This window comes from Osmerus eperlanus, chromosome 16, assembly GCF_963692335.1.
Source record: "Osmerus eperlanus chromosome 16, fOsmEpe2.1, whole genome shotgun sequence".
Classification (NCBI taxonomy): Eukaryota; Metazoa; Chordata; class Actinopteri; order Osmeriformes; family Osmeridae; genus Osmerus; species Osmerus eperlanus.
This window is the reverse complement of record NC_085033.1, coordinates 8,910,161-8,934,896: the sequence shown is the minus strand read 5'-3', so window position 1 is coordinate 8,934,896 and position 24,736 is coordinate 8,910,161. Positions and strand designations below refer to the sequence as shown.

The following is a 24,736-nucleotide window of genomic DNA, read 5'->3' as shown; positions in this document are numbered from 1 at the left end:
GGACACTTATTGTACTTTTGACTAATGGTACAACATATTGCATGACAAATATGTAGTGTAGGCCATCTAAAAACGATATTCATACCAACATGATCACCAAAAATAAGAGTGTTTTCATTGAAAGGGAAGGCTCTCCTCCCTTTGCAGTATTTCAAATGAGAGTGACTCTGAAGGAGATTTAGATTCCAGCGTTTTCAGACAAGTAAGGTGTTAAACAGGTAAGGTGCATAATGCAGTACTGATGTTGAAACTTGCACAACTGCAGATGGTATTTATGACATTATACATACGTAATGTTTCTAGTCATGCTGTTTCTTGTCTGCCATGGAAAACTTGGAGGTGCAATACTAAAACGATGATGTGTTATTTTGATTAGATTCAACTCCTGGGTTTTTAATTGTGCTTAATAAATAATTAATCACTGCTATTACAACTAAACCCCAAAAATACACCACCGTTTCCCTGCTTCTTCCCTTTCTCTGGACCTGCAATATGATGGATTTGGAGAACAAAAGCACTTCCCGGAAGCACTAACTGATGCTGTATTCAAGGTCACTCATCCCTCTGCTGACTCTGCGCTGGAGTTAAGCCAGACCTAAAAGGAAACTGCTGAGGGTTACCATTACCCCAGAGACCGGCCTGTTATATGTTCCTGATTTAAACTACTGTACAGTACACATGGTAATAAAAAAAGAGAGACGGAAATCAAAGACTTCCTGTTGTAACCCTAACCCATTTTTCTGTGAGAACCTCAAAGGGTCTTCTGAAATGAGATGAGATCTTTTTTAAATCTATGCCTGGATTCTGTCAAGATTCGAAGAGATTTATTTCTTCATCCAAAAAGTAATGGTGCTCTGTGTTATCCCTCTTTAATTCAAAGTAGGATGATAGAGCTGTTGACCATTGCCAATTACCAACTAGCCATCTTGTACTGCTTTATTACTTACCCAATTCTGGCTCGTGGGTCAAATTGTATTGCACTAATGAAAAACATATTTGAAAGAAAATATATGGCTCATTAATTTTTTTCAGGTAGGGGTGTTTGTTCAAAATAAAATTAAGTGAGGAAGCAGTTTGACACGGTCAAGTAGCCTAAGACAAGTTTAACCTGTGACATCACATCAACAACTCATAGGCTTGTCAAACCGGTGTTGAAGCATAGAGGAGTGGCTGCTGAGCTTAAACGATTTTGCCCTAAAAGAGGCAGCACTTGTTTGGGTGTAACAAGTCCTGAACTGCGTTTCGCATTTCATAGGACATTTAAGTACGCTGTTGATTTCAAACATTTGCAATTGCTATGACGCCTTTGTGCGTGTTGTGACCTTTCAGCGTGAAAAGGGACATTTATCCAAGAGTTATTTGACAGTGAATAGCGTGAAAACGAGACATTTCTACAGAATGGAATCCAATGGAAGTGGCTGTAAACATGGTAAATATAATTTGTTTCTTACTCTTTATTCAATTGCATCAATGTCTCCGGTGTTATCAATGTCATCATTTTCTTTTTACACGTGAAATCTCACAATGTGTCTAAGAATCCACAACATGAGCAGAAATCCCGGGTATATACTTGTTGATAAAACAACAGTAGGCTATAGGCCTATACATACATGTTGGCATTCATGGGTAGCTATCCCATAGCTTCTCTTTCGCTATTTTACATGAGTTAGGCTAAATAAATCTAAGATGCCTGTTACTTTGTTATTTGTAAACTATTAGGCTACCATTTAAATTACTAAACCAACACCTTAAGGTGTTGGTTTCATTCCATTGACGCCTATAAGGTGTGGCTCCTCTGCATTCTTTTTAATCCAAGTTTCCATAGCTGCAACCCAATAAATAGAAGGCCTTCAAGAAAAAAGAACATGTTTTGTGAAAGACGGAATATATGTTAATTTGACTGATCTTGGGCCCAGCATCAACATCAGTGTAGAACTTAACTGACCTCATTCATTGGAACGGTTTTACTGTGATAGGCTACAACTCAGTCTTATGGGTTACCTGTGTTGACCCTTTGGATAGTGTGACAATGGATTTGTCTGTCACTATGTCCATGTACGTGGGCTGCAACTTAATCTGGAGTACTATAGCTGCATTTAAATGATTGTCCATGTCACTATCTAACCATTATCCATAACACCGCAAGAGGGGGCAGTTGCCCAACTATTCTGTCGGACTAGGTTACCATGTATAGGCTACTCATTATAGCCTACTTTTTCAGGTATCAATAACATGTTACATTAAACATAATGTCATTATATGTGTTATCCTATATGTGTATCCTCAAATAGCGTAATACAATAGAAGTAAGCAAATTAACCTGCAATAGTAGGCCCTAAAAATACTGGTAGTGCAAGATTGGTTGCGTGGCAGGAATGTTTGCTTTCTAGCAACCTAGACTCACCTGATGATTCGTCAGTGCTGTAGCCTGCGATTTTAACAACCTCGCGAAGACGGCTAGTATTTACCTGGGAGACACAGATAAGATGGGTGCAAAGTAAACGTCGTCATATTTTGTCTCACCTCAAAGGGATACTCCGTATCCCTTTGGGGTGCTCTTTCATTTTAAAACGAGAAGTGAATTAAGGCTGGTATTGGACGGGCAAACAGATGTTTTCTTATCGGTTGAACCGAGGTCAGGCTTTGCCTTATGGCAAGCAGTGTAAAAAGAATTGTGAACTTTGAGTAGGCTAGTACACGCCCAGATTAAGAGACTCCAAGCGTACGTCGATCGAGACCTCTCAGAAGTTGTTTTATATCGTGGAATTAAGTCATGCATTGCTTACAAAGACAACCAAAGCGCTCGGGATCCGAGGAATCACTCCATAATAAAAGAATCAAGAAGACAACACATGTAAATGTGAAGCTTTTAGGTACAGTATATACAACCTGGGATGTAAACAAAACTTAACAATTACAGGTGTGTCTTCGTTCAGTGTTGTTGACTTGATGTCAGAAGAACTCTAGTCTAGCGCACAGTAACAGCTATGAAAAAAGCTGTTTTCTGCCACATTAGTTTTCAAGTAAATTGGGTAGATGGGGAGCAATCGCTTCCTTCCGCGTAAAATAACAAAAACATATTGAGATGAGCAGGGCTTTGTGAGAATTCCACAAAACATGTTTCAAGTGAAACTTCTATTTTCACTTTGGAATGTTCACTTTGGAATTACCTTCAGGGAACTAACCAAGTCTTGTACTGTTTTGACTTGTTTTGTCTCCACAGGGTTGGAAGGAGATCCCGACCTCCAGTTCCTACTTGTAGGAGGAGACCTTCTGAAAGTGCGGTCCCCCTCCTGGAAGAAGACCCGCTTCTTCAAGCTACAGGAGGATTGCATGACTATGTGGCACGAATCCAAAAAGACCTTTAAGTCAAACCAGACATGTAAGTGCTGCAGCACTTCCAACCCATGTGTTGTGTGTGAGTGGACCCTCTGTTCAACCTCCATTCCTCCCGTCTCTTTCTGGGTTTGTGGTGGCAGGGAACAGTTTTGCCATAAAACACGTAGCGTTTTCCGTACATATACTTGTTATTCTGTTTAAATAGGTGTGTGTGTGTGTGTGTGTGTGTATAAATATCCTCTGCAGTAATTTTTATGTTGTTAGTGTTTTTCTTAGAAAAATGTGTTTAGTAGCAAACACATTGCTAGTGGATTATAGTAACAGTAGAGGTATCAGATGAGTTGGAGGAGGAACCAAGCCTTGTACAGAACAATGGCTCCAGAGCCCACAGGCATTGTTCTGTCACCAACATGGGAATGGTGAGACTGGGAGCGGCCAAAATCTTTATTGTGGCATTATTTAAAAAAATAAATAATAATAATCCTATTGGTTAGGGCAACCCTCAGTGACATCTGTATTTAATACTAAAAGGTGGTTTAGTCTTTTCCTCACCTTAATCATTTCATGGTATTTAATATTTAATTTGTTGCCAACCATAGTTTAATATGACTGTGGTAAAGTGGGTTAATGGCACTTAGTCAAAGTTCATTGTGAGTCAGAAGGTGTTGGCAATTTGTGTGGATAGGTATTTTAGGTTATAGTTGTTAACATTCAGTTAAAATTCTGAGTCTAAAATGTTTAGTTTGATAAGTGTTTAAACACTGGATAGTAGGTCATATTATTTGATCTATTGTGTAATTTGACACAAAAGCACAATACACTTCACACAAACGCGTGCGGAAACACCCCATGGTGTGACCGTTTTACAGATTCCTGGGAAATAGATACTAAGGAAAGGAAACCCTCTTAACTTGAGTGTTCAGGTTTCCTGTTTCTTATCTCACAGCCCCTGTCCTAATTTTTTCTCAATCGTTTTCTATGTAGAGCTGGTCTGTTAAACCTAGTTCCTGGAGAGCTATTGTCCTGTAGGTTTTCATTTCAATGCTTATCCAGCACACTAGACTCTAAGAATTGGCTGGTTGACGAGATTAATCATCATCAACAACTGGGGTTACAGTGAAAATCTACTGGAGAATAGATTTGGTGGAGTAGGTTTGGCCAGCCCTGATGTAGAATATGTTCAGTCAACATTTATTGCTGTCTGTCTCCTCCCATCCCCAGTTTCCATGGATGACATCATGGCAGTGCGAGCTGGCCGCCAGTCGGAAGGTTTCATGAAGTACACCGAGGATAAGGTTGATAAACGCTGCTTCTCCATCATCTTTAAAAGTAATCGTAAGAACCTGGACCTGATGGCCAGCTCAGAGGAGGAGGCCAAGCAGTGGGTCACCAGTCTGGAGAAGCTCATCAACAACATAGGCAACCTCAGTAGCCAGCAGAATTCTGAGCAGTATCCATTTACTCTTACGACAGTATAGTATAAGCTTTTAGGAGTCTTGGGTAACTGCACTGTACATAACATCATGAGATAAATGTATGGTTAGTGTCCATATTATCTGTTCAGTTGTTCTTTAACTAAGTGCTTCAGTTGGATCTTCAATTCTATGAGAAAAGCAGACAAGAATCTTGACAACAAGCTGAACCTGAAAGAGCTAAAGGACTTCCTGCACCATATCAACATAGAGGTGGATGACCGCTATGCAGGGACAATCTTCCAGGTGATGTATTATAAATTACACTGTACTATGATTGGGTGGTATAACGCTCGTACATTTTGTCACTTTACATTTAGTCATTTAGCAGACGCTCTAGAACATGTAATATTCAAAATAATCTGTAACTATTAAATGTATATTTTAACAAATATACTCTTTAGAAATGTGACACATCCAAAACTGGCCATCTTGAGGGGGAGGAGATTACACAATTCTACAAATTTATGACCCATCGGGAAGAGATAGATGTGATCTACGGGGAATACGCCAAAACCTCTGGCTTTATGAATGCTGAAAACCTTCTGGAGTTCCTGCTTAAGGAACAGAGGGAAGAAGTGTCACTCACGAATGCACAGAAACTCATTGAGAAGTATGAGTTGGATGAAAACGGTAAGCGTAAGAGTGACAGAGGCCTGTTGACCGTGTTTGTTATTAATGGCTGCAAAGTTGAAATGTGCATACCGTAACTTACCACCATTGTTGTCTTGGATGTCTGCAGCCAAAAAAAAGCAGATGATGACCAAAGATGGCTTCCTGATGTACCTGCACCGCACAGAGGGAATGATCCTCAAGCCTGCTCACAAGGAGGTGTACCAGGATATGACTCAGCCCTTTAACCACTACTTCATTTCTTCATCCCACAACACTTACCTGATGGAGGACCAGCTTAAAGGCCCCAGCAGCACAGAGGCCTATATCAGGTCAGGGTTGGCCTCTTAAACCATGTTTAATAATTGGAGAATTTCCTTAGAGTGTCAGTTGGGTGGGGTTTGGATAAGTGACACTATTATTGGTACTTTAATGCCAGACAAGATCAATCAAGCATTTGAAAAGATTTCTGATAGTATTTCAGCATGGGTTTCAATCTGTTACTGAAGGATTTCTGACATTTGCAGGGCCCTCATCAAGGGCTGCCGCTGTGTGGAGCTAGACTGCTGGGATGGCTCTGATGGAGAGCCTGTCATCTACCATGGCTACACTCTCACCTCCAAGATCCTCTTCAAAGACACCATCAAAGCAATTAAGGAGTACGCCTTCAAGGTGCGTCTGTCTGACTGGAAACCCCAGTTAAACCCAAGTCCTCGTCCTCTAAACCCACAGAAGGGGAGGCACTCCTCTCATCAGTGAATATCTGGCAGATGTGATACGCTGTTTGAGTCCAGAATATCAGACCTATCCGAACTGTGATCTTTCGATCCACAGACCTCTCAGTACCCTGTCATCCTGTCCCTGGAAAACCACTGTAGTGTTGAACAGCAGAAGATCATGGCTCATCACTTGAGCTCCATCCTGGGCAGTGCCTTGATTACCAAGCCCCTGGGAGACAAGATGCCTACTCACTTCCCCTCCCCAGAGGTGTGTTTGTATGTGTGGGATGGGAGATGGGGAAGGAGGGATACACGTGTGATATCATGAATGACCCAGTATGCTTTCGGTTGCAATGGCTGAGTTCCTCTTCCAACTTCCTTTTCTGGGGGAGATCAGTGTGTGATTTGACATTCCTTTCCACCCTACTTTCTGTGTGTTTTAAGGAACTGAAAGGAAAGATCTTGATCAAAGGAAAACGGCTAAATAAACTTGAGGCCTGCTTTACCCAAGGGGCACCATTAGAGGTAAAGACAGACCTTCTGACAGAAGAAGAGGACGATGAAGATGATGAAGAGAATAAGGGAGAGAAGAAGAAAAGCAAGGTAGGTAGAGGAACACGCTACCAGAGACTAACCTGTGAGACATTTGGAAAATAGCATTTCATTGGATAATACTTTGGTGCTCATTTTTACAGCATGTTAAAACTAATGAACAGGGCGCAATGCCATTGATTAACGGTTGGCCTAAAACATGCTATCATTTTGTTGCAGAAGGGAAAAAAGATAAAGCTAGCAAATGAGCTGTCGAACATGGTGGTCTACTGCAAGAGTGTGCACTTCCAGAGCTTTGAAGATTCTAAAGCTCACCAAGGGTTCTACGAGATGGCCTCTTTCAAGGAGGGGATAGCTGTGAGACTTGCAGAGGAGTCAGGTTAGGAAAACCTCACAAAGGTCATAATGCCATAAACAGGAGCTTATCTTCCTCTGCATACAAACTTTGTCAGCAACTTTCACATTCACATAAGCGAGACTGGCTAAAGGATGTTGCAACAGCAGGGGGCAGACTACTTTTGCTTGTGGTTTAGGTTCTCCTGATGTCTGTATGTGTCTCTTTCCTCCTTAGCGAATAACTACGTCCGTCACAATGTGGATAAGCTAAGCCGTATCTACCCAGCAGGGTCCAGGACAGACTCCTCTAACTACAACCCTGTTCCATTGTGGAATGCAGGCTGCCAGATTGGTAGATAAAACGCATCTAATCCAAATGAACACTGAATGAATAACAGAATGATGTTATGTCAAGATCACATAACAACTAAACATTTAAAGCATCTTAAATTGCACTACAATAAGGGAGGGAGAAGAGAAAGTTTGAACCTTCTATCAGTGATTTTATCTGTCCCATTATCTTTCTCAACATCTCATTCTCCCTTATTTACAGTGGCCCTCAACTTCCAGACCCCTGATAAAGATATGAATGTGAACCAAGGGAAATTCCAGACCAATGGTAAGAGTGGGTACATTCTGAAGCCGTCGTTCCTGAGAGACCAGGCTTCCATGTTCAACCCCCTCACTCTAACCAAAGGAGAGTGGCTGCAACACAAAACCCTCCACATCATGGTGCGACATGCATTCATATTAATCAACTACCCAACGGATGTTTTTTTTAAATTACAATTATTTTTGTAAATGAGCATTTGGGAGACAAATGTACAGTTTGTAGGTGCACTTTTAGTATTGCAATGATGTGACATGTACTTGGTAAATGCAACAGCCACACTATTTTGTTAACAGGTCATCTCTGCCCAGCAACTTCCCAAAATAAACCAGAAAAAGACTTCCATCGTGGACCCTCTAGTCAGGGTGGAGGTGTACGGCGTCCCAGCTGACGTGGCACAGAAAGAAACCAAGCACATTGACAACAACGGTACTCTTCATCCTGACACCCAACTCGCGCATGCAAACCCACACGCACCATCCTCTACATTTTTATAGAATGGTGTGTGTGTATGTGTGTAAACATTTATATTTCCTTAGGTTTTAACCCACAATGGAATGAGAACTTCAAATTTAATGTGCACGTGCCAGAGCTTGCGATGGTGCGCTTTGTTATTGAGGACTATGACTCCAAATCGTACAATGATTTTGTTGCGCAGTACACCCTGCCATTGACCAGTTTACAGTTGGGTGAGTAAGCTTTCGTGCGTTTCCTAATTAAAATGTTTTTAAAACAAGACAGGTTTATTAATCTTACTAGCTTGACAGACATACACTTGTGCAGGGAGCGGCAACACCTGGAAAAACACATACGTATGCACGAAGTGTCCGCCACATGTAGGAAATAGTTACGACTTTAACTCTGATGTTTGTTTAAGAGTAGTAACACAAGGACACTTTTTATCCTCTGTAATGATAGAAGAGCATTGTTCTCAATGATAGACAGAAACTGATTTAAAGCCTTGTTAGCTCTTCGCTGCGGTCCCTGCATAGTTGACTGACCAAGGCATGTCTGTGCCAACAGGATACAGACAAGTGCCTCTGCTGAACAAGAATGGAGACGTCCTATCCTCTGCTGGACTCTTTGTGCATGTGATGGTCATGGACGCTAACTAAGTTGCTGGCTTGTAAATGGCCTCATCTCCACGGTGTGCCCAAGACATTCTTCTACCTCTCTACTATCACTCAGGACTACAGATGAAACTTTAGTGGCTTTGGCATTTTTATTGACTTTTATTTTTTAGCTCTTCAAATATTAACTTAGAATCTATACTAATTTTTAAACACTACGTATTTTTTTTAAACTTTTTTCTTGGGCCACTGTTTTTGTATTTCAATTGAGATCAGGAAAAATAATATGCATGTATGTATTAAGAGTACTTGATCAAATGTTTATGAACAATGCTCAAATGGTTAGTCATAATGTTGCGGTTTCAATATATTATAATTGTTTTAACTGACAGATGTCCAGAATTTCCTTGAGGAATTTTATACTGTTTATTTAAGTGCTTTTTATTCAAATCCTTGTTTTATAAATTTCACAATCACTTCAATAAGCATAACTTCAGATTGTATGTCCTCAATCAGGATTGACATTGATCATTTACTTTACCCAAGACTGTATACGGTCGTGGCCATAAGTTTTGGCAATGACAAATGTTGTGTTTTGCAAAGTTTGCTGGTTCAGTATTTGAGGAAAATGTTTTCACATGTTTCTATAGAATACTGGAATACAATAAGGCACATTTCATGTTTGCTTTTTTGGGGTGAACATTTTTAATATATGCAAATAGTCCCCTCTTTTACAGCAGCCAATCTGCTCTTAAAATCCAATCAGAATGATAGTGATTTCACCTGGCTAAAACTAGTTCACACTTTCCCCTGTGCTGATATGACTAACTGAAATTATGTTAGCAGTCATTTTAAAGCCCAGCAAGCTTTGCAAACACAACATTTCACCCCAACACTTTTGGCCACGGCTATACTTTCTGGAATCCACAATCTGATAAACAGAGCACACAAACAGCTGACTGTGTCTTTTACTTCAGATATATAGATCTGTCCGATCATTCACTAAGCCATCACAGTACAGACCATTTTGGGTCATTACAGCGTATTATAATGTCTAAAAAGAAGTTGAGGATTCTAGTCTGAGATCTGCAATGACAGAGGAAGATGTGTTTGTTAGTCCCTGCTGGGGCTAATAACTCAGTTGGTTCTTCAAACTAAGGTTTCAGTTCAGGTCCTGATTGCTACAAATACCATCTGATGTCTGGTTTCACTACTAAACTGTACATTTTTACAGTCTATATTGTCCCCACTAGAGCTGACAAGTGTTCCATCCAATCAGTCTCCTTTTAACTCCAGTGAAGTTATTTTAGTCAGAAACCAATACAATTGCTGAAGTAATTGTAGTCAGAAGTAACACTGAGGCACGCAGTACAAACAGAACTAGATTTCATAAAAAGGTGCTTTATTGTGATAGGTTTGGAAGGAAGTATGTTGTAAATTATGAATAAAAAATATACTGCAAACAGGGCACAGTAACATCCCTCCCCGTGGCCTTAAGGGACTCGTGAACAGAAACAGGAAGCCGTCTGGGAGCTCACACTGTCCCTCAAGTCTTCTATGATAATCCTTTGGTTTAAATTAACATACAATATAATGACACACGTATAGCACAAAACTGGAAATTAAGTTCACAAGACATGCATTAAAGAATATTTTCAATACGCCTTTTTATTACAATTGAAAAGACAGCTAATTCAGGAAGTTGGGGGCAAACATACACTCACAGGTAAACCGAGAAATGTTGTAATAAGAAATGGTGACCGGGGGGGGGGGGGATTGGCAGGGAGATTAAAATGTGATGTAGGTGACTTTGAAATCAGTGTTGGACAACTTCTGTATTCAAAACAAAAGAGTGATGTGCTTAAGTGGGCGTGAGTGAACAAGTGTCAGAGTGAGTATATCAACCAGGATACGAGAACACAGCGCCCTGTCGTGGAGGTGGAGACCCTAAGGAGCAACCCAACCAAAAGTTGTGAAAGGGATGTTACCGAGCTGAAAGGAGAGGGCAGGGGGTTTGGGGAGAACAACAGCAGCTGGATATAATGGGTAATAATATGCAATTTTTCCAAACCAAATACTGACAAAGGTAACTAGAAAAATATCACAATGACACGAACGATAGTTAAGGAGAAAGTCAGTCCGATAGAGACCAGTACACTTCCTATGAAAGACATTGCATTAAAACCAACACCCTCATCAGCAATTCATAAACATTATCAAATGCTTACGCCAACAACAACAGGTTATGATATACCCATAGGAGCAGTAATATTAGTGTAAAAATGACTGGGATCTCCTATGAAGGATGACAAAGTCTCATACAGGACCTTTGGACACTAATGCATCTAAAAGGTTCTACACATGAGGCTTTATTGCACTTCACATGAAGATACTTGGAGTCAAGTGTTACCAACAATACTCTTGACATACAGTAGCAACCTTGGAATCTGTGAATGAGAATTGCTTTATGCCTGAGCAGGCAGTAAGGCATCAATGCCATGATGAGGTGCTGTGTGGTCCTTTTACAGTGCCCAAATGTGTTACAACCAAACCTGTATGGCTAGCCGTCAAGTGCTTGATTCCCACTCCTAAAACAATCACCCAGGATAGAAGCTCCCGAAAGGTTATTGCCATGGTTACTACAGCACTAAGAGTATACGGCTCCTCTGGACTTAGGCACTGAGGTGAGGAACTGTTAAGACAGCGTGTGAAGACTGCATCCACACGCCATCTCTACGGACTGGACTGGACCACTGTTGAATGTCAGAAATCAGAAACAGCACAGTGTGGTTTCAACCTTGACCATTCCTATACTAGATGCTCTGCAGAGACAGGTTTCTCCAGGAGAAACCCTTGTAATAAAACATGGCACTCTACCCATTAACTGTACAAGACCAGTTCATGTGAAACAAGAGAAATATATTTGCAACTGTGTATTGCAAAGGTGAGTTTCAGAGCTCCTCCTATTGGATAGACCAATATAACTGCAGCTTTCAAAATTAGTGTGCAAATAGAAATGACTGGTACTGTATGCTGGTAAAAACTAAATTGTTTAAATGAATAACGAGGATCCAAATGTGTGAGCAGGATCCTTTATCCTTTACACAAAAAGATGGACTGACTCAATTTGCAGTCTAGTCTACTTAAATGGTAATTTTGGATTTTACCAAAGAAAAATATAATTTACTGATGAAATATCAGAACCTTTTAGCTTAACTGAGAAATAAATGATGTATGTATATACTGATAAGGGATATTAATGGCACAATATCAGAAACTCAGAGATCGTTTTCCAAATATCTCATAGAAACTAACATGGGGCCACTGTAGGTTAAATTTCACAATTGCAAACATAGTCCGTTGCTTCTCAAAATTAACCAAACACTATGCTAAGTTTAATGAATGACAGCAAGAGAAAATGAAATCACTTCTAGATGATGGCACGAGCAAACTGGAAAAAGATAGAGAATACAATGGAGATCTGTACCCAGCCTTCGATGTCAAAACAAACAGCTAAAATAACTAGCTTTTACCAAAAGACATCTCTGTCTCTCCTTTAAAGCATATCCTTTCTTTGAAGTAAGATTGAAGTACTCTTGAAATACGCCATGTACAAAATATCTCCCCATAAAAACATTCATAAAAGGCACTTGATTCGGTCAGAAAAAAAAAAAAAAAATCACAGTCCTTTCTCCTCCCAAAACTTGCCTGCATAGCAACAATAACAAGGTCAAAAAAACTGATTGAGAACTGTTCTGTTGTTTTTATCACAAATAAAAATCCCCAGATAAAGGATAGGTTTTTGGTTTAAAACAAGCACTTGACCAAATGTAAAACAGTTTCTTAGTTTCCAAACGAAGACTAAAGTTCAGTCCTCTCTTAATATGTGCCCTCCCAGTCTCTAAGTTAACGGACCACAACACTCGGTACACGTTTCTTGAGACTGTGTCATGTTTCCAGCATCTGAAGTGCATTCTGTCAGGAGAAGCCACCAGGAGGCCCGAACAAGGGAGCAGCTGACAGGGCTCCACAGTGAGGCTCCAGAGCACACCCTCGGGGGCAGAGGCATGGGGGGGAAGGGGAGGGGCTTCGAGGGAGAAGTGCTTCTGCCAGAGCCTGAGAGGGTGTGGTGGAGTGAAAGGACCAGAGAGGGAGAGAGATACTGAGAGAAGCACACTGCTGGTGCCGGTCGTCTAGTCCTGCTACCTGCCCCTCAGGTTCTGCAGGACTCCGTAGACCTCCTCCTCTTTGCTTAGTCCCTCAAAGAAAGGCAGCAAGTCCAGTAGCTCGGTGTCGTTCATGTCGTCAAACCAAGACTGGACCGGGACCTGAGGAAGAGGACACAGCCCCACCAGTTAGTCGCTGCAATCAACCTGACAGGTTAACTGAGACACCAGGCTCTGGTGAAGCCAACTCCCAGTCACAGAGACATAATGAGAGAGAGAGACAGACAGAGCCCAGAGTGGAGGACACTCACAGCGTTCTCTGGGTGGAAGATGTAGGAGGCGGGGGAGTTGTCAACGATGATGACGTTGTTGAGCTCTCTGCCTAGCCGGCTGAGGTCTTTCACGTAGTTCCCTCGGTGGAACACACAGGATTCTCGGAAAAGCCGGGCCCGGAACACCCCCCACTGGTCCAGCAGGTCTGCCACTGGGTCAGCATACTGGGCAGATCAAAGAGACTGTTAGACAGGGACACATACCAGACAACAGCGTCCCTAAAAACAATTGATAAGACTCAGCATTGAACTAGCAGCAATCTGGTTTCTTCTGCCTGAAAAGACCTTTCTAGAGCAGAGCAAGGAAGGCTTTACTGGAAAGCTAATCAGTTGCAAAGAAAAATCTAAGCTCACTCATTGCCGTCTAACACACCAACCCCAGCTCAAAGCCCGACAAACACAGGGGCGGGGGGTCTCTGATCTACAGCGCCCAATAGGGACACAGAGCACACTGAAAGCAGGCGTCTTGGCCACATTGAGACACTTACCCGGGGCTTTGTCAACACTGACAGACAGTGATGCACATGAAGACACAAGGACGGCAAACAACATTAGGACAGAGATAAGAACATGCAGACCCAGACAGCCCTGACACCGTGACAACCACACCACTATGGGACCCGTGAAGGGAGCCACACTGTTACCGTGTGATGGAAATGGCGGGACGGACACCAGCTTCGACGTACCTTGGCCAGACTGGCTGTGAACAGGACGCATTCAAACAGCTCGCCCATCCTCTGGAGGAACTCGTCCACGAAAGGTCTCTTCAGCACGTACACCTGCAGAACAAGAACCGGCCTTAGAACGGGACATGCAAATGCTCCCCTGCAGGACCACAGAGTGGCCACAAAGCTGGCTACATGCCACAGAGAAACTCGAGAGATTCTGTGTATTCCGTAGACACCGTTTGTGCCTTGTGTTTGTATTAGTTCTGAATGTGAATGTGTCCATGTATGATTAGTCTTTGGCCGTGCCATGTTTGACTTTCAGGTCTTGACAGAGAGGATTGTAATAGCCCATTGTCGTCATCATCTTCATCTTCCCAGTCAAGTGGCTGTTGCCCAGTGCAAGTAATCATGAATAGGCCAACCAGGATACACACAGCCTATCCTGGATTACTTGAACAGGGTTACAACCCTTCTCTCCTCCTGCAGACTCCCTCACAGGCAGCAGGCACACAAGCTGCTTCACGAAGGCTCAGAAGTTCAATAAGGAGACTAGTACATCCTTTTATCTGGCTTCTGCTAAGACGTGTGCGGAATCCATACCGTACCTGATGAACTGTGCCATCTATCTCCACAGGGACTATGAAGTCAGCATTGCTTATGGGCTGTAAACGGGAGAGATAAACAGCAGTATATCAGGGCTTGGGAAGAGAGTGAAGTACCACAATGACACAGCAGAGGAGGCCAGAGCTCTCCGGCTCCACAGGAAACACGCCAACTCAGTTTAAAGAAAGAAAGCAAATCTTCTCCTGTCCCTTTTTCCACCAAAACAAATCCCCCCCGCCCTCTCCTCCTCACTCAATCGCGGTGGAAAACAAGACTAGGAGTAGAACGAGAGGCAGACGACAGGCAGTTGGAGAAACTAGACTAAGTAGAAGGGGAGGGGGCAGGATTAACAAAAGAGTTGTGGATAATGACAAGGCCAACCAAGGTCACTGTTACTGTTTCTTAAAAGAACACAAATATACATGTAAGGACCGACAGTAATATTAATAAATAAAAACATGAAGGAGATTTGCTGGAGGAAAATGACGTTTCACTGTGTTCTTTCTACCAGTTGTCCTCATGGATGACTAATGAATTCAGGCAGACTTAACGGGACAATGCAGGAACCTGAAAAGCCAAATAGAAGTGTTCATAACAGGCTTTCTTCATAATACCTTGAATGAACTGTGGACAAGCGTTTCATCCAGATCGATCACAACACACTTCCTGCCATAGTCGGATGTGTTCATCTCTGGTAAGAGGTATCTGGCTGGGGGCTTGAGGAGAGAGAGAGAGAGAGAACAGAATATGGGAGAGAGACAGAGAGATATAAATACAGAGTGAGAGAGTGAGAAAGGATGGCACTAGTATCATTAATGAATGTGTGAGGCTAACTGGATTAGGGAGCAGAGTCAATAGTGACTCACAGAAGCACAACAGGCTTCTCCTGACGACCTAGGTTTTTGACTGAGATAACAGGTATCCCCCTTCACGAGTCACAACGTTCCCAAGCCATGGCACACACTAACCCAGAAAATGGAAAGCTGTCTTTAATCCCCCCAGATTTCTGTCTAATCTGAGGAGATTAAATAAACCAAGTCACACATTCTAATAGCATGGAGGGGCATGCAGAGGTTCATGGACGCAGACAGTTCCATTTTCCAAGTACAACACGGACTACACTTGCTGATTCCCTCCATAAGAAGACTCAGAGGGACCCAGCATCAAGTCCCGATGGGTAGTGTGTGAGTGGGGTTGTACGGCAGCTATGCCTTGCACAGGAATCTCACAGATGGTACTGTTAGAGGCCCACAGCAAGCAAAGAAATGTGTGCAATAGAGGTAAAAAGAAGAGAAGTAATTCTGATGATTTGAGACAGCTGAAGTACACAGGACACGACTGACATTGTTTGTCATGCGACAGCCAGCGAAAAGATATACCTCAATATGTCCAGGCTTTTGTGCTCGCGGCTTTGATTCAAAATGGAAGGCTAATGTGGTGCTCTCGGGTTAAAAGAACTAATGAAGGGTTCCTTGAGACCACAAAACACCACATATGGGGTTGTAATGGGTCAGATCTATAACCTTTAAACTAATGAATCTGATTTCCTGTACCAGTCCAGGGTGCAACATAAAAACCTCCAGAGTTAATAGCCTTCCAGGGCTCAACAGAGGCAGTGATAAGTGAACCAGGAGTTCACTAAACACTGTTAACTGACGGTTCCCATGATAACAAGCTCAGCTCTAATTCCCTCTTTGACTAATGAGATGAATGAGCTCAGGCCTGTCCCTCACTAAGAGCAGATTCAAGGCCTTGAATTTTGCTTGACACACTCCGAATTAGTCTGCAAAATAATTTGGTGGAGTTTAGCGGGCACGTATCTTTCCGCGATTATTTACAGGTATGTTATGGGGTTAACATTAACATGGTTAATACATTAGTCGAGAGGGGAAAATGCAACAATACTGCACACCGTTCATGCAAGGGATTATTCTGAACCGCAGGTGCAAACTCATTCTTTAACCCCAACAATCCTCCTCCGCAGAGGGTCTGAGGGCTCCAGTCACTCATACGGCATGCACAGGGAAACACATGAGAAAAATAGATACATACACTAGGGACAGGGATGACCTCGACCTGGTCACACTACAACACGAGAGAGAAAAAGAGGGAGGGAGAGGAGGGAGGGTCACACGAGGTTGGAAGAAAACAAAAACAGATGGACAAAGTAAAAGAGAAAATACACACACTTTTACAACACGTGTCGACAGGGGCGTCAAAACAATAGTCATTTATGTTTCTCCAAGATACTTCTTGATAACATCTGCTGCTACTTATGGGTCTTGTCTTTACAAAGTTACTTAGTGAGGTTACTTTGATTGGCGTGTGTGTCACTCACCTTGGGAGGGGTTCCATTCTCCTCGACAGGTGGAGGCAGGGAGCTGGTGCTGTTGTTGGTGGCGGGGGGTTCCACATTGTAGTTGCGGAAGCAGCAGAAGAACGTGCTGAAGATGCCCCGACTCCTCTGTTTCTTGATGCTGCTGTTGGACTGGGAAACTGTCAACACAAGTAGGAGGAGAAAAAGATGAGGCAAAAACTGCTAGCTGAGGTGTCTAGACTATATCAAAATAAAATAAAAAGTTCCGGAGGCAAAACTTTACATCTTTATTCTTGTTCATTGCTGCCTAAAACTCGTGTGACAGCCATGTAAATACTTAGCCTGAACTTCCAACACGACACATTCAAAGTTGATCCAATGGAAAAGGCCGGAAGCACCCAACAGTGTGACGTGCTCACCGGCAGCGTTATTGTGAGAGCCTCCCACCGCGACATCAATGAGCAGAAGTCAGCAGAGATGTGCGGTGTAGACCTGTCCTTAACAAAGCCCACCGATCAGAAAAGAACCTGATCGAGCAGCGTTGGCTTTGCAGCGATGACATCACCAGCCATAGTTAGTCTGGGTTGGCAGAGCGTTCTGGCCTGATTAGAAATCCCTTCTCTCATTCCAGGGTTGCATGGCAGAGCCTAAATCAGACACCAGTTCTTTATTAATAGTGACAAGTTGGAAACTGAACACCAACAGTGACTGTTAAACCCCCCCCCCCCCCCCCCCCCCCCCCACCATGGCCCTTCTCAGTTATTGGTCAGAGGTACTGACTCCATTTTGAAAGCTTGTCTGTCTGTGTCTCCCCTCTGGCCCTCCACTCTTTCATGTGGCAAGTGAGTGGGTGTAGTGGCAGCAGGAACATAGCGTGTGTGTGGGGGGGGGGGTGTTACGAGTCTCCCGCGGAACCCTCTACAAGGTCGCATTCCTCTCCTCTCTCTCCACCCACGCCACCACCTCCCCCCCGTTGCTTGCTCCACACAGGCTGACAAGAAGAACCCTCTTCTACTAGATCTCAACACCACCAGCACTGAACACACTTTTAGGTTACTATTGGTGGCTCTTATTGGTGTTTTTTTACAGTTAGGCAACCCCTGCACATGAATATACAGACACTGCAAAGGGTCTGACCATTCTTTCAAGACCTATCTTTCGGTTCTTGCAAGATGATCCTTCTACTTTTCCAAGACATTGAAAAGATGGAAGGAACACAAAAAATGTGACCTTGGGACTGCCAGATACAGAAAGATCTCTCGTCTGTTCTGACATCGTCCATACTAAATATTATTATTTTATTTTTTTAATACAGATTTTGAGTAATGATTTTAATCTAGTGTCACTGTGTGGAAACATTCAAACAGTCCAGGAAGCATTCACACTGTGACTAAGCAATGGAACATCGCAAGCTAACCGCGTGATTACCCTTCCACCCCCGCCATTTCTGCCTTTCTCCATCCACCGTTCTCCTTCATCCAGTCAAATTAATCAGTTTCTCTCACTGCGGCACGCTGGGCCGAGTACTCCAATCTAATTCTGTGGTACGAGAACCTTTCAATCCCACCCTGGGAGATCTAGGCTGCTGAGGCCAACACACCACACTGTGGGGAACCAAGCGATGGAGCTAGGCCTCATTCGATGTTTCCAATCACCAGCTTCTGACGTGACGAGGCCTCAGTCAGTGAGCTGGCCTCCTCAGTATAAAGCAGCGGTCTTCATCAGATAAGATACCTCATTTACTGGGACGACTGCCTATGCTTCAGAGGGGGTCAACAGACAGCTTATATCAGGCTGCTGGCTCTACCCAGTCGTAGAACCAGTTACCAGGACAGTCAAAAACCAACAGGAGGAGCCTTGCTTGAAATGTACACAGAGAAGGGGAATAAGACAGGAAGCGTAGGAAATTCCAGAAGCTGCCAAACGCTTCCACATAATGAGTGCCAATCTGGGGGAAAGTACCGAATATAACAGAGGAGTCTGCTCTGCCCTTTCCTTTCATCGCATTTTCTGTTTAAACTGTCGATGACACTCTTAGACAACGATGCATTCCTGATCTTCCTTGTGACTCGACACGGCAACCGGCCTCTTTTCTTGATTTTTGAGCGCTTAATAAAATCATCTTATTATATGGCCTAGGCTTGTATGCATGGCAAGGGATATGTAGAAGTGGATGCAGCACACATCACAAAAGACGGAGTACACAGACAGACGCCATCTTTTCATTTACTTAATAACCTTCAACGCACTTCCAAGTCAATTGACCAGCTGAGACATTTATTACTGCCCTCAATTACCAGCAGAGTCAGGAGGCACGGTGAGAGCCATGAACCAGTCCTCCTCTCAATACTGCTGTATTCCGTCCACATGCAAACTGTTGACACACTCCATAATAAGTTATTAGGGAGTAGGTCTAGATGTGGAAACCGCCACAGTGTGGTCGTCTGACAGCCTCAGGAGAACATGTTCTTTCAGCGTCCCAGCAGGCCAGCAGACTGGACTGCGGTCAAGGCCCAGACTTGTGGGTGGATTGGTGGTTGTTGACACATCGTATGCTTGTGTGGTTGAGCAAGGCCTGGGTGCTCCCCAGGTCTTGCTCATTGCTGGTATTGTACTGGCTGGTATTGTATCAGACAGCACATAATAGGGGAAAGGTGGATTGCTTGAATTGTCCCCCTCTCAAACGATGAAAAATGTTAGTCAAATTTGTGATGTTTTGTGATGTGTAGGTTTTGATTACAGTAGTTTAGGAGAAACATATCCCAAAGTAATGCCATACCTACATGTACAGAGAATAATAGTAGCAAGGTTATGATGATTATATGCTGGTTTGCTACCTCAGACCAGTATTGCATAGGTCTGCACTACTGTATCACAGTTACAAAGTCCATCAGGTCCACAAATAAATTTGTAGAACATTCAAATGAAAAGTGTTTGCAGCAGGGACAAAATGTATGAAACATGCACATTTCTCTCTTTCTTCTGTTTCTTCTTCTTTAAAAAAAAAACTAAAAAAAAGTTTACTAAACTGCATGAAAAACAATACATTTCAAGATTTTGATGCATTGGGATTTTTTTCTTCAACACTTAACTGCCTATCACAGTCAAATAGAAACAAGTAACACTAAACAGCAAACTGGAATCAAGCATATATTGAATCGAAATTTGATTAAAAATCAAGAATCGTGAATCGATTTTTAATCGAATCGTGACCCCAAGAATCGATTCGTATCGAATCGTGAGGTACCAAAAGATTCCCACCCCTAGTGAATATGTGTACATGGCACTATATAAAGTATGAATATGTATGGTGTTTGAAGTAAACTAGGCTATCGCTTTAAAATGTGAGTAGTAAACAAGAATCCTTGGCAGTGGGATTGAAATGTTAGTGAAAATATATAGGCTTGGTCCCAGCAGTCCATGAAGATTTGCTATATGCCTCCTTAAGAAACCATATTCCAAAAGGGTGCTTCAGTTCTACTACAGGGGAGTCATCTTCAGGAGGGTCAGTGATCATGTAAGAGGAGCTCACTTAACCCGCAGAGGAACTGAGGGTCACAAGAAGGCGGGGCACTTTGAATTTCATTGAGTAACTGCTTTAGAATAGCTCAAATCCCCCCTCTAACCCAAAGATGTCTTCCTAATGTTCCTTTGTTGAGTCCACCACTTCAGGAGACAACACTGTATTCACAATTTGCCCGACGAATGGGTGCAAAGAACTGTTATATTGTCCTCAAGTGAAAAGACAGGAGCTTTTCTGGACCATTTCAACAGTAGTCAATAATATGGAGGTTTACAAGCTAACATGCCATGATGCCAAAGATAATGTATGTGATGGTGGGGGGGGGGGCGGAAAGAAAAGAAAAAAAAAAGTTATGATCAAAGTGAAAGTGCTCACTTTGTGCTAGGGTTGAAACTGAGTGTTCATGGTCCCTGCTGCAGTACCGAGAGCTCAGAGGGGCACTTGGTCTATCTTTAGACTACACAGCCTGACCTGGCAGGTTGACAGTGTGGGGATGGGGGCCACTTGTGTTGGCAGAAATCCAGAAAAGGTCCACTTAGGGCAAAGGTTAACTTCTGTCCAGACAACTTGGAGCCTGTTCAGTAGGGCTGCTCAATAATGGCAAAAATCACAATAATTTGCTCATTATTCAGAACTGCATTATTCAAAGTGATTACTCTTTGACTTTGGAAATACATTTATTGAACTTAAATAAATAAATAAATGTTGCTGAACTTTAAATAGGCTACAATTCAACTGGGGTTAACCCTCACCTTAAAATACACACCAGTAGTCAGGAACATTACTGGTTTACGACCCATTGACTAGCATTTGTAGCAGAGTGCTAGCTATGTAGTCACAACAACCCAATATAAATTAGCTGGGGCTGTAACGTGCACATGACTTAGAGAGACTTTGGGCTTTTAGGGAGGGGCGGAAGCACACCGCTGTAAAGGTGCACTGGATTTAGAACACTGTAAAGGTGCACTGGATTTAGAACACTGTAAAGGTGCACTGGATTTAGAACACTGTAAAGGTGCACTGGATTTAGAACACTGTAAAGGTGCACTGGATTTACAACACTGTAAAGGTGCACTGGATTTACAACACTGTAAAGGTGCACTGGATTTACAACACTGTAAAGGTGCACTGGATTTACAACACTGTAAAGGTGCACTGGAGTTAGAACACGAGACAAAACTAGAGCATCGTCGCAAATCTGAATGCGGCACAATAGTAGTTTTCAATGATCATAATCGCAAATATCTGAATTGAAAATACAATTATGAATCACCCAATCCTACTGTTTAGCACATTATCTATATGTTAATCTGAGATAGTATGTCCTGGCTTATCATTACGGGAAAGGCCTTACAGTTGCTCCAATCAAATGCCACTCTCACTCTGAACACCAATGGCTATGCCAGTGGACATGGGCACATGATTTGCAGGAATCTTGGTCATGACTGGGTAGGCCAGCCAGGAGAGAGGAGTTGAACATTAAACAATAATAAAATGCATGTTGCAAGGACAAATAGTTAAGGGGTAACACTTCTAACCAAAAACAGCGAGTCCAATTTGATGTCAGTCTTGACACAGAGGAATGCATGCAGCCATCTGTCAGTTTTCACTGATCTATCTGCTCTCAATGCTAAAATGACTTATTCTGCCTATCAATGCAAAGCATGTGCTCTTTCCAGTAGACTGGAGTGTCCTCTAGAAGAAGGGGGCAAAAAAAGATTGTAGACATCCAATCCTCGTTATAATGTTAATGTTTGCATTGGACCCTCGGGCAGAATGCTGTATGACTCATCCAGAGCTTGAAGTGTGGGGAATGTGGATGTTGGTGTGTGTGTGTGTCTGTGTGTTTGTGTGAGTGCCCTCAAATATGACAACCACAGAGACACTTTCCAGCTCTGTTCCTTCTCTGCTCTCTGGGCCAGCATCACTGGGGAGGGGAACAGTGTCATCAGAGTTATGCACTGAGCAAGCAGCTCTCAAACGTTAACCTGGACTATTAAGAACACAACATTTCTCCCTCTGCAGCCAGTAATGAGGGCACCACATAGACAGTGTATGGTTGTAATAATAAACATGTGCATCATCTGCCCAAAGTTCCATACCACTGTATCATGTGTTTCTAAACAGTACTGGGGCATCACCAACCTTAGCACATTACATTGCACCAAGAGCAATTTATGCTTGGCCATCAGCAGGCACCCAGGCAACAGTCGGTGTCTGAGCAGTGCTAATCGTTAACAAGATTACAACAAAAGCGATGTCCACTAATGAAACAACAGCACAAGTCATTTATCACAGCGTTATCTACTCAAAGCCACTTCTGAATGAAATAATTTTGTTTTGATTGCAGGCTCAGGTTAAACATATCAATCAAGTCTTCTGACTATGCAAAAGGACCAGATAGTAGCCTGGATGAGGTTCATTTTCTGTTGGTCCGTATCTCTCTCTGTTCTTCTAAATAGGTGACACCGTCATCGTTTTTTCAATGAGCATGAGTAAGCCTTCTAATGTGTGTGACCCGATTATCCTAAATGACCTTTGTAATTTTCTGTTTGAAACAACCTTTTTTGTGGCTACTGTGTCGGCAAATAGTCTTTCTTTATCCTCACATATAGGACCTTAAAGCTTAAGCTGTAGGCTAGTTCTGTGCTGTCACAAGGCCACATGAACAAACACACTCTGATCTGGAAACATGGTGTCCTTCTCTGGGGTATATGTGACTTGGAAAAGCTGCTTTAGGACTGTGTACTCAATGTAACATGTTATCCAAGTTGAGATAAAAGGACGGCTTAATGTACATTGTAGTATTGTGGGTAAATGTCAGCATATTCAAGTCTACCTTTCAGACCCTAGTATTGCACCACCACATCACATCAAAACTCTGGCTTACTTGATTACTCTAATTATTATGGGGCGACATAACAGCTGTAGTCCTGACATATATCCAGCTAAATATTTAACAGTGAAATAAAACGGGATACCTCATCACGGCCGACACCTTCATAGAATATTATCAATGCCATGTACAGAAATAAAGTGACCTGTTGTAAAAACACAGTCGCGGTTTATCCCACTACATGATATTTCACTCCTCGACTATGGAAACTACTGGCAAGGAAGCCAAACACATCATACATCAATTAAGTCTAGCTGAATGTCCGTACAACAAATGGTCTGTATAAATCATGTTAGTATTGTACAATGACATACAACTGCAATTAAACATTATGATCGGAACCGAATGGGGACTACGGAATTAAAACTGCACATAATTGTTCGAACTGACTAACCTTCTCTCATCCCTTAAGATGTGCACAATATATTGCAGTACAACGTTTTGTTTTCATGAGTTAGAATCCAGCTGAGCTTCCTAAATATAACTAGTAAACTATAAATGCACGCCCAATAGATACAGGACCGCAACAATGGCTAGCTGATAATGCTAGCTAATGCTAGTTATGATCAACATTAGTCTAGCTATATTATAGGCTGCCACTACTTACCCTTTTCCTGGTTGAATGATATGATCTCTTCCTCCTTGGGGTTAGAAACCTGTGTGATTATGGACGTATGGTCCATTGAGACAGATGGTTATTCTCCTCTTGGTTAATGAATGTTCAGACAGCTAGCTCGGTAGCTACCTACGTGGGTAGCTATTTTCTCTCTCCCTACCTGGTAGCTAGCTAAAGTAGCTTGTTCAAGAACGCTAGCTACTGCGTTAGCAAGCTAGCTGTCAACCAGATAGCTAGGTGAGCTGGCTAGCAAGCTAGTGGTGGTTTGGCAAACGTAAAATTCCTCCACCGACCTCAGAATATCCTTGTAGCTAGAAATATCTTAATTTGTTAGCAACATCCAAGGCTAGTGTGGGAAGAACACACTCCAACGTAATGTAACTGGATAGTTCGCAAGCCAGCTAGTTAAAAAAAAAAAAAAAAATACGACAAGAGACTCGAGTTTGCTAGCCAGCTAACATTGCTGTTCCATTCGCATTTCACATAAATTTGACGTTATTGAATACTGGTGAAATTGTGCAAAAACGAGAAATAAAGCGTCTCTCAAGCTCTAAAACAAATGTGAAGACAGTTTCAATATTCCAGTCATATAAAATTCACTTTTTACAGAAGTGGTATCCGACAAGCTGTTTGTGTCCAACATGGAGGCGCCATGTATTTGATATTCGCGAGATGGATCAGGCAGGAGCACTCAAGTTGGAGGGGGGAGGTTTCAAGGATTCTCTCTCCCTCCCTCATAAATTGAACCAGCCCCAAGTGGTAGTTGTGTCATAGGCTACTGTTATGAGACTATTGTAATCATTTGAATATTTTGAAGAATCACTGTTAGCCAAATATCTCATTAAAAAAGAAAACTATAGAAGTTGAGAGTGCCTGAAACGCCTAATCTGCTGTAACTCTCTAGA

The 24,736-nt window shown here is 42.5% G+C and overlaps 2 protein-coding genes across 4 annotated transcripts; one reads left to right on the top strand and one right to left on the bottom strand.

Moving 5' to 3' along the window:
- Nucleotides 1-1,180: 1,180 nt before the first annotated feature.
- plcd1b (phospholipase C, delta 1b) lies at nucleotides 1,181-9,664 on the top strand. 2 transcript variants are annotated; one of them, XM_062481475.1, is made up of 15 exons: nucleotides 1,181-1,429; nucleotides 3,224-3,382; nucleotides 4,561-4,789; nucleotides 4,928-5,057; nucleotides 5,216-5,444; nucleotides 5,554-5,755; nucleotides 5,951-6,095; nucleotides 6,258-6,410; nucleotides 6,587-6,745; nucleotides 6,914-7,073; nucleotides 7,266-7,382; nucleotides 7,584-7,762; nucleotides 7,937-8,069; nucleotides 8,180-8,329; nucleotides 8,664-9,664. In XM_062481475.1, exons 1-15 carry the CDS (start codon nucleotides 1,399-1,401, stop codon nucleotides 8,753-8,755), a joined length of 2,268 nt encoding a protein of 755 aa, XP_062337459.1. In that variant the 5' UTR covers nucleotides 1,181-1,398; the 3' UTR covers nucleotides 8,756-9,664. The 2 variants fall into 2 exon arrangements, with proteins under 2 accessions (XP_062337459.1, XP_062337457.1); XM_062481473.1 differs by lacking the exon at nucleotides 1,181-1,429 and adding an exon at nucleotides 2,689-2,873.
- Nucleotides 9,665-10,095: 431 nt separating this feature from the next.
- On the bottom strand, nucleotides 10,096-24,503 carry LOC134036493 (CTD small phosphatase-like protein). 2 transcript variants are annotated; one of them, XM_062481477.1, is made up of 8 exons: nucleotides 23,823-24,503; nucleotides 16,818-16,975; nucleotides 16,532-16,564; nucleotides 15,094-15,195; nucleotides 14,482-14,538; nucleotides 13,895-13,987; nucleotides 13,188-13,373; nucleotides 10,096-13,038 (listed from the first exon to the last, which is right to left on the bottom strand). In XM_062481477.1, exons 1-8 carry the CDS (start codon nucleotides 23,896-23,898, stop codon nucleotides 12,913-12,915), a joined length of 831 nt encoding a protein of 276 aa, XP_062337461.1. In that variant the 5' UTR covers nucleotides 23,899-24,503; the 3' UTR covers nucleotides 10,096-12,912. The 2 variants fall into 2 exon arrangements, with proteins under 2 accessions (XP_062337461.1, XP_062337462.1); XM_062481478.1 differs by lacking the exon at nucleotides 16,532-16,564 and having other exon boundaries at nucleotides 23,823-24,502.
- Nucleotides 24,504-24,736: the final 233 nt, after the last annotated feature.

Excerpts from the sequence above, each read along its gene's own strand:
- LOC134036493 (XM_062481477.1), bottom strand. The coding sequence starts at position 23,898 with ATGGACCATACGTCCATAATCACACAGGTTTCTAACCCCAAGGAGGAA. Across the intron at positions 15,196-16,531 it reads AGGTCATCCCTGTCCCTAGT|CCCCCAGCCAGATACCTCTT; the intron begins GTATGTATCTAT and ends TCTCTCCTCAAG. Across the intron at positions 13,374-13,894 it reads TCACAGCCAGTCTGGCCAAG|TATGCTGACCCAGTGGCAGA; the intron begins GTACGTCGAAGC and ends TGATCTGCCCAG.
- plcd1b (XM_062481473.1), top strand. The coding sequence starts at position 2,774 with ATGCATTGCTTACAAAGACAACCAAAGCGCTCGGGATCCGAGGAATCA. Across the intron at positions 3,383-4,560 it reads CTTTAAGTCAAACCAGACAT|TTTCCATGGATGACATCATG; the intron begins GTAAGTGCTGCA and ends TCCCATCCCCAG. Across the intron at positions 8,330-8,663 it reads ATTGACCAGTTTACAGTTGG|GATACAGACAAGTGCCTCTG; the intron begins GTGAGTAAGCTT and ends CTGTGCCAACAG.